This window comes from Ptychodera flava, chromosome 9 (genome assembly GCF_041260155.1).
Source record: "Ptychodera flava strain L36383 chromosome 9, AS_Pfla_20210202, whole genome shotgun sequence".
In the NCBI taxonomy this organism is placed as follows: Eukaryota; Metazoa; Hemichordata; class Enteropneusta; family Ptychoderidae; genus Ptychodera; species Ptychodera flava.
This window is the reverse complement of record NC_091936.1, coordinates 8,320,794-8,330,433: the sequence shown is the minus strand read 5'-3', so window position 1 is coordinate 8,330,433 and position 9,640 is coordinate 8,320,794. Positions and strand designations below refer to the sequence as shown.

Sequence of the window (9,640 nt, the reverse complement as noted above, 5' to 3'; positions counted from 1 at the left end):
GTTGGACATGGATGAGTTGTATCTTACACACAGCAGATGAAAACCCAGGTGAGATTGCCAACAATAGCTTGTATTATTGTGTTGATTTGTGATCACATTAGATAATGACAATTTACAAGTACACTGGGACAAGGTAATTGATTTGTATTTCACATAGGCTAATTTCTCCCTCCTAAAAATGATATGTACACATATTTACGACTATACCAGATGTGTGGTCCTTTGCAACTTACATGTAAATGGCAAATATTATCATTAAAGTCATCCTTATTGACATGCGTACTTTGTGACAAATACTTCACAACATTGCTGCCTTACTTCTTTGTCTTTGCAAGTTTTAGCTGAAGTAAACAATAGGGTTGACCAGTGTTCAATATGGAAGGGGTAAAAAGTTTCCAGTACATGTAACATGATTTTGCTATGCACTGACAAATGTTAAACATCACACCTTTAATATTTATGATAATACACAACGGAAAATAGCACCTCTGGTATAGAAATTCTTGAACTTATAATATGCATTAGTCATCAAGTACAGTAGACATGTAATTTTACTAGCAGCCAGAAGTAAAAGAGAAAGTTTTTATCTCCCACTTTCATAGGTGTATCTGTCAATGACATCTGTGGAACTGGAGTACAACGTCGAAGTGTTCTGTGTCTTCGCAACGATGGCCATCACGTTGGCAGAGAACACTGTGATAGTGTGTCTCTGATGCCTGACGTACACAGACCATGTGTCATAGAATGCCCTGAAGATTGTCAAGTTTCCAAGTGGTCCCAGTGGTCCAATTGTTCACATGTCTGTGGTCCTGGTGAGATTCTGCATGTTTTATTCTGTTCATGGAAGTGTTTTCAGCAAATGTGTTGATAAAGAAGTTTTCCTTGTGGTTGCAAGTTTATCATTAGTTTGGTAAATTTCTGTAATCATAAAGAAATAAGCAAGAGATGTTTGAAAGGGTAGTTTTTGTGGCAAAGATGTTTTTGAGAATGACTGTTAAATTGTTTATCCATTCACAAGCAATAGTGTAAAACAGCAACGGTTACCTTTCCCAGTTTCAATAACCGTGTACTACACATTTCTTACTTTCGTAAAGTAATGTGTATAACAATGATCATTCTCTGTGATTTCACTTTAATTTTGTGAATAACTGAGAAATAATTTTTGTTAAAATATCATAGCAGAGGTCTGCCAAGAGTTTGAAGGACTAAAACTGTATGATCAGTTCATCCAGATTAGCGAAAATGTTGAAATTCCAGCGATAACGTCACTCGTTTGTTCATGTTTGCAATTGCTTCAACTACAATAATTTATATTTTGTATTTCCCTCAGGAATCAAACAAAGATCCAGAACTATACTGATGCAGTCCAGGAATGGAGGACGTATTTGCCCTCCTGTTGTAGAAACAAGTGTGTGTTTAGAAAACTCCTGTGAAATATTTGAATGGCAGGTTTCTGAGGTGAGAGTTTAACTTCAGTTGGTCAGTGTTTTACCGAGAAGGGCTCGTTCTTTCATGCTTGAACTAATCAAAGGCATCCAGGAGTAAGCAAAATTTTGGTTCCTAGTCCTAGGACCTGCATCACATTTTTTCTCAGGACAGTGACATTTTAGTTTCACTGGTCTGGGTGACAAAGTAACACTAAATGCTAATTGAGATAGAGAACAAATATTGATTACCACAAGACAAAGATACTGGACCATCAGGTTTACCCTGGTACATGGCTGTAGGATAGTCAAATGTAGAGTGATTTTCTCATCGCGTTGTCCTGTTTTCTTGTAATTTTCAACCAGTTTCCACAAAGATCTTGCCAAATGGTGGCATGATTATGTTAATATTGACCACAAATTACCCCTGGGAAATGTTTTTTTTTTCTCCCATCCCAAATACTCATGGAAAATTTCTTAGAAATTAAAAGAAAAATCTTGAATTTCAGTACTCAGTGCCTTTGAGTGTAAGGATTTCAGTTTGTTGCAAAGATCCAAACAGTGAACTTGTACAATGGAAATATCAGAGACAGTTGTCACATGGGTAATGTATCGCACTTGAGTACCATTCATAAAAAAGCTAATATTTACCATGGACAGGTATTATGTATACATTTTCAATAATTGATCGCTTTTCGAAATTTACATATGTTACCGTCAAGAATACCTGAGTGTATGATTTTAAGTCCAATATTATCCACTTTCTATTTCAGTGGAGTGTATGTGTGTTACAAAACAATGTGAGTTGTGGTGTAGGGACTCAGACCAGAGCTGTCACCTGTCCAGCAGGACACTCACATGAAGACCAATGCCAACGTGTCAGATCAAACCTGAAACTTCTAGAACATGTGAATTGCCCTGTCCAGGTAAAAAAATGTACTCTCAGTGTTTTCTCTCCACATGTGTTTCGAGTTGTGTCCACCTTATCAATTCAAAACTGTATTTACATAATGATAATATTCTGCACCTCTCCATATGGTCTGCCCTGATCCACTGAGAAAATCGGTCACTTTATTGCAAATCTTTTAGAGACTTGTATCCACTTTTACCACCGCAACAAAGTAAATAACTGAACATTGCCACTTTCTGTAAACGCCTGTATGTATTGCTTAAATTTTTACGATATTTAGGCACCTAACATGTATGTGTCCATTAAATGTGGAAACACAACCAGCAAACCACAGCCTTGCCAATATCCATATGTAGCATATGCTACACTTAGTTGATCTGTCCGTTTTGTGTACCTGTCAATCAACAATTTTGCCACAACGTTTACATAGTTGCATGTACTTATCACAAGTAACACAAATGATACAAGTGTGTGAGAATATTTATTGAAGGAATATAACTCCAATTTTATACCATATTTCAATGATTAACTGATGTTATTGCATGTTATTATGCTTTTTGAGAGTGTCTGCTTGGAATTGTAATTTTGGTGTAAAGGTACATATAATATTTTTGGATTCAACCAAGAATATGGCTACCAATACACAACTTAAATCTATACTTACACATTACATGTATATATTCAATGCATGAGAACCCATTTGTGGATGAATCAATGAAGAGAAATGAAATGTTAAATATTAAATATAAGTATTCATTGAAAACAAAAGCTACATAATGTGACAAACTGATTCTTCTGTGTTCACCAGTATATTGTGTAGGGCAGCTATTGTGTAATAAAGTAAAGCAATTCTGATGGATTACTGTAAAAATGAAAGTAAGGATCTGAATTTGTCCAGTATTTTAATTGGCTTGTAGATCAGTATAGAATTGACAAGTCAACACTGACACTGCTATGTACATGTACATGTAGCTAATTAGTCATAATTGAGAAGCTGTGAAAATAAGTGAATGATGAGAAAAAAAATCATTAAGATGCAGATGCTTGGTATTGAAGCATTGAAACAGATTTAGATGTGAGTTAGCTTCGATGTTGCTACTTTTCTTAAGATGTATCAATTTCTGTTGACTTGTAGGTGACTGTGTGATGAGTTCATGGTCAGAATTCAGTGACTGCAGTGAACCTTGTCCGATTGGCGGCATCAAAACACGGAGCAGGGAAATCATCCGTCTGCCGTCTGCAGATGGTAAACAGTGCGGTGAGGAGGTAGACTTTGTACAGTGTAACAGAGAACCGTGTGTTCCATTGATTTATACGACAGAGCTTGGAGAATGGACTGACTGTAAACCTACCTCAGGTGACTGTGGTCAAGGTAAATACACTGGCTGTACCTGTAATGATTTACATTTCACATAGCCTAACATTTGTTCAGTCACTACATACACTTTACTCTAAATTTGTATAAACATTCATTTGTAATTTACAACATTCTGTGAAAGATTTAAAGCTCACATACCACCACAGTGGGAGCGTCCAGGCCTAGTGGCAGTCTAGAAGGGCAAAGTGTTACAGGCACCCACTACAGGCCCATAACAGTACCTACCCACCCTCCCTCCCCCCCCCCCCCCCCCCCCCCCCCACCCAAAAACCCCCCCCCAAAAAAAAAAAAAAATTAGCGTCCAACTTTCGGTTTCTTCAAAAGGGAAGTGTTTTTAAGGCCCGTAAGCTTGTAAATTTATACCAAAATATGTTATTGCAGTCACATTATAAAGGATCAACAGAATTTTACTGTAGATTCCAATCATTTCATTAGTGTGTCCAGGACACTGGCAAAATGCTCTCACAGTCCGGTATCTTTTTACTGCAATACATTTACAACGGCTTGATGAATTTCTACATGTACATGTATATCATTGTCTTGTTCAGAAATTATTCTGTCCAGTTTGCCATTACAATTTTCACTTCCTTGTAATTTTCTTATGTGAGTTTAACATTGTTAAATTCATAAGCCTCACCTGAGACAATCACCTGATTATTATGTTAGTAACTACATGTATATCATTTTGATTTTATTGTTTCATTTCAAATCATGAAATCAATGTCACAGTCGTCATTGTGTTGTCATTGTCAGGTTTCATCATGTCACAATGGTCCTTCTCACCATCATTATTGTCACCAGCATCTTGGTCCCATGTTATCCATGGTTCGTACACTCCTTGAAGTTTCTTGAAAGTGCTTGAATTTTAAATCCTCTTTGAAAGTCCTGGAAAAGTCCCCCAAAATGAAAGTGAATTATGTAAAGTCCTCAAAAAGTGTTATCTCCCCACAGTTTAAAAAATTGAGATGATCAATTAGCCATATCATAAAAGTGACATGTAAAATGGGCAACATCCAATAACTGATATTGCCACAAACTGATGATGTCAAACCTGGTATAAACAAAGCTCTGTGGCACATAATGGTGGCACTAACTGCAATGTATTGTGAGTGCCACTTCTGCATGTTGCCATAACAAAGCACAGTAGCACATAATGGTGGCACTTACTGCAATGTATTGTGAGTGCCACTTCTTGAATGTTGCCATAAACAAAGCAGTGTGGCACATAATGGTGGCACTAACTGCAATGTATTGTGAGTGCCACTTCTTGAATGTTGCCATAAACAGATATGTATATCAATGGCATATTGTAATACATGTAGTGATATATGTATGGAAATGGTATTTTAGACCAAAAGAAAAATTCTTGAAAATTGCTGAAAAAGTCCTTGAACATCAAGTTCCTTGGAGTATTTGGACCCTGTCATTTAATCTTTTAATAATAAATTGATGACTCTCTCTGTTAAAATTACAGTAGTCTATCTTTATTGTTAGAAATTACAGCATATTGATTTATATTATTACTAGAAAATTACAGCACATTTTTATCCAGTACAAAGTTAAGCTTTTAGAGGTTATAAAAGTCACATAATGTTTGTTTTTTTACTTTTTACAGGATATAAACAGAGACCAGTCAACTGTGTCAGATCTGATGGAGTGGTTGTCTCACCTAGCAACTGCAAAGACTTTGACGTGACTCTGTCCATAGCAACATGTGATGTACAGTGTTCAGAGGACTGTATTCTCAGTGACTATTCTGATTGGTCCATGTGCAGTCACATGTGTGGAATGGATGGCCATAAATCTAGATCAAGAACTGTCGACAATCCATCTAGACAGTATGGAAGACCCTGTCAGCATGAGCTAACACAGGTTGGTAGATCTGCAAATGTAATGTGATCACATAAAGACCACCATTTATTCTAATGTAATCAACCCTATGCTGTCTAGTACTTCTGGATACAGTATTGTAATGTGTATGCATGGATGTCACATTATGACAGTAAAATTGCAACAACAAATTTGCAAAATCTTCAGTTTATAGAATGTTTCCATGATAATTTCAGTTAGAAGACATTTTGCTTACTTGAATTTGTCATTGATGTCATCAATAAGTCATGAATTGACAATGTTCTTGTGAGACTCAGAGATCAAATTCCATATTGTATCCATGACATAGGCTTATCTAACTTTCCCTGGATTTTTACACTCCAGGAAAGTCCTGAAAATTTAAAGCTTCCTAGAAAGTCTTTGAAAAATCCTTGCAAAAAGAAATTGAGTCTTGGATAGTCTGAAAAAATTGATAAGCCACCAAAAATTGTTGAAAAATCACAAAATGATCAGTTATGATATTTGTTAAAATGATGTAGTGGAAATATGATTTCTGAAAATTGTATTGTGGCTCTCAAAAAAGTCCCTGAAAAGTTCTTGAAGGTCCCTGAATTTTAAGTGACTAGAGTTTATTGACCCTTTGTTTTCAAAACAGTTTGACTGACATGACATGACGAGCCAAGTACATCTCTACCATTATAGGAATGAGATCTACAAACAGAAATAGAACAGAGTTGCCTCAGTTAAAGAGTTGTAGACTAAATCAGTCGTAGAAACATCTTCCTAGGAAAATTTTGAATTGCAATATTGCTCAATGGCGTGTTTTACATTTACAGAATTCATCTTGACTGATACCGCATAAAAAAATCCCTCTGAGTCATGAGAATATATTGCTACAGTATGTACATTGTACATCATTTTCAGTCTGTATGACACAGATATGATATTTCCTTCCATACACGTATACAGAGAACACCATGCAATGTAAAACCATGCTACAGCTATGAGTGGTACAGAAGTGAGTGGTCACGTTGCAGCATTGACAGCAAAGGGTGTGGATTCGGGGAAAAAACAAGAACAGTGGAGTGCAGAAGAAGTGACGGACACACAGTGGATGATGTCCTGTGTATCTTACAAGGTACTGTACATTGTACATCTATTAACAAAGTGCTGATGTCATACAAGTTGATTATTCCACACTCTGCCTAGTTTTGTCCGCCATTTTTCACCTACATACATGTACATGTATTAATGCGCCTAACTAGACAGAAGAGTACCCCCTGGGATGAGGAAACACAATTTACAGTATATCTGAGCACTGCAATCTCAGTATTCTGGTCTTGTAATTGAAATGTTGGTGAAAGCAAATATGTTTTATCTTTACAAAGAAGAAACGTATCATCTTTGTGTACAACTGCATTCCTGCAAATGATATCCGTAGACAGGTAATGTTAATCTGCATCATCTGATGTTTCAATGATTGGATTCTGGATTAAAAAGGATGCAATGTGTTCTACAGTCTCAATATAACTACCCCATATGATGGTTGTACAAACAAGGCTACATGTACAAATGCACATGGAAATACACATATTGCTGTGCGAGTTTGTACACATGGTTTTGTTTTTACTGGTCCATTTCAAATTTCTGGTTGAGATGTATATAATAATGAGAGTAGCTGTGAAATTATACTGTGAATCTATACTTTGCAGGTGAACATTATGGCAATTTAACTGAGTTACAGAAGATAACATCAAGTTTGAACAAAACAGACCTTGATCTTGAGACTACAATACCATGTGGCAGTGTGTGTCCAGGGGATTGTCAGGTAATCATCTACACTCACAAATACACACAAATAAATAGATATACTGTAAAGACACACTGACTCACACCATCACACCTACAGTAGGATTCACTGCAGTTCATTCTAAGGATTAGTCAATCTGTAAGCTAGTGCTTGTCCATTTCATTTGCAGCATATCAGCAAACTGTCAAACAATATTTTTATCAGCATCAGTGCTACCATTTTAGTCATTCTCTATTCCTGACAAAAAGTCATGATTTAGAACAAAGAAAGCCGTGCCAGTATGATAAACCTTTGTGAAATAATAGTAGGTTTATTTTATTTGACGTTCTGTATCAATCTGGAAAGTTTGTCTTAAATACAAATTGTGTAACTGTTATACTGCCCTCACAGGTGAAAACTAGGAATTCTCAGGGAAGAAATGTGTAATACAGTGTGTTGGATTTCCAATATTAGTTTCTTTTGCCTCTTTGTACTGCAGCATATGTTTTATATAGTTGATGTTTTGTTCATAAGCATCAGTGCTGAGAATATTTCAACTGCATTTTTTTTTAAGAAAGCTGTTAATATTTTTGTCAATATTCACATTTGTGTGATGCAAACTGTAGACATCACCTTGTATACTGACATGTGAAACTTCTCTGTTTGTGTTATCACTTCAGAAAACAAGCTCCAACATTTTACTGTTTTATTTGTGAATGATCCGTTGATTTTTACGATGATTTCTTCCTTCTAGGTTTCAGAATGGAGTGACTATAGTCCGTGTTTTATAACTTGTGACTCTGATGAGAATGGTTGGAAAGTAAGAAGTCGTTACATAACTCAGAGACAATCAGAAGGTGGCAAGCCATGTCCTGAAAGCCTTCTGGAAGTCAAGTAAGTTGACTGCAGCAACGTTGAGTGGTTTATACGCTGAAATAAAGTATTGTGGACTTGAAATATACCGTCTAATTCACACATTTTCAGCATTGTATAACGGTTATCCCATTCAAAGTTGGATGTTATTTATTTGGAAAAATAACCTTATAAGAAGTTTTGGAGTAAACCCAAAAAAGTACCCAGTCCACTGCATGTTAGAAATTGCCTTGGTTTAGGTGCTGTTCATAATATGTAAAGATGAAGTGCATGATTGCCAGTGATTGTGTGTATGTCATCAAATGTCACAGCCAACACCCTCAATATTTTTTACTTTGATCAAGATTTGCAATCGATAAAGTTGTAAAGCTAGCAAGATCACTTTAGTATCAGAAAATAAATTAAAATGCATCAATATATTTATTTCGAAATAAGTACATAGCAACCATTATGTGTCATGGATCACTGGCCTAGCTCACAGTATGTTGCTCAAAGCTCAAAGCCAGGGTCTGGGAGCTGCCATATGAACACATGCAGGAGCTGAAGCACGCGTAAATTCATTCCCTGCCCAAGGGAAAGCTATAGTTCACTTCACTGCTCTCTCTACCGTACATGTAGCAAGCACAGCTATTAATGCCTGTGATGAAGAAGAATCATAGAGTGTCCTTGACAATATTTTTATCAAACAAAACAACTACTATGAACAGTGAATTAACTGTCCCTTTCAATCAAAAGTACATTTCTAATCTTACTCTGTGTGAGTTTCAAAGCTCCATTGTGAGGTTACAAGGTCATCATCTTGAGAAAAGGTCTGAATTGTTGACGTGATGATTTACACGCAAAGGGTAGCTGCAAAGATTGACATTGCTACGTAGACTTCACTGTATTTAAAATGTGTTTCCTTCTCAGATATGTCTCTAGGCCATCACTACTTACATTTATCATGAATATGTCTCCCTAATTGCTTACTCAGTATTGAGTTATCGTGTGTACTTTCTCAGTGTCATGAAACTTTTGATATATTGTATTCTTTCACTGGTGTGTTCTTTGTTGTACTTTACACAGTGTCTTATTTTAAAAATCAAAATGCCTATTTCAATTTGTCAATACAGCATGTGTGTATGTATCACAATCATGATTATACATAGATCATATGATATATACATATCATATATGTATATATAATTTATATATACCGGTATATACCGGTACATACACACACACACACACACACACACACACACACACACACATATATATATATATATATATATATAATATATATATATATATATATATATTATAATATATATATATATATATATATATATATATATATATATATATATATATATATATATATATATATACACTTTACACAGCACACAAAGTAATGATTTGTATTTCAGGAAACTGTCCGGAAAAGAGTAAGAGAA

At 35.6% G+C, this 9,640-nt stretch overlaps 1 protein-coding gene across 1 annotated transcript; it reads left to right on the top strand.

Annotated features, from left to right (window-relative positions):
- The first annotated feature begins 7 nt into the window (after window positions 1-7).
- LOC139139998 (thrombospondin type-1 domain-containing protein 7A-like) lies at window positions 8-9,635 on the top strand. The gene is made up of 10 exons (XM_070708979.1): window positions 8-48; window positions 603-812; window positions 1,331-1,458; window positions 2,198-2,350; window positions 3,470-3,706; window positions 5,328-5,584; window positions 6,512-6,680; window positions 7,255-7,370; window positions 8,086-8,225; window positions 9,614-9,635. Exons 4-10 carry the CDS (start codon window positions 2,293-2,295, stop codon window positions 9,633-9,635), a joined length of 999 nt encoding a protein of 332 aa, XP_070565080.1. The 5' UTR covers window positions 8-48; window positions 603-812; window positions 1,331-1,458; window positions 2,198-2,292.
- The last annotated feature ends 5 nt before the right edge of the window (window positions 9,636-9,640 follow it).

Excerpts from the sequence above, each read along its gene's own strand:
- LOC139139998 (XM_070708979.1), top strand. The coding sequence starts at position 2,293 with ATGCCAACGTGTCAGATCAAACCTGAAACTTCTAGAACATGTGAATTG. Across the intron at positions 2,351-3,469 it reads ATGTGAATTGCCCTGTCCAG|GTGACTGTGTGATGAGTTCA; the intron begins GTAAAAAAATGT and ends GTTGACTTGTAG. Across the intron at positions 6,681-7,254 it reads TGTCCTGTGTATCTTACAAG|GTGAACATTATGGCAATTTA; the intron begins GTACTGTACATT and ends TATACTTTGCAG.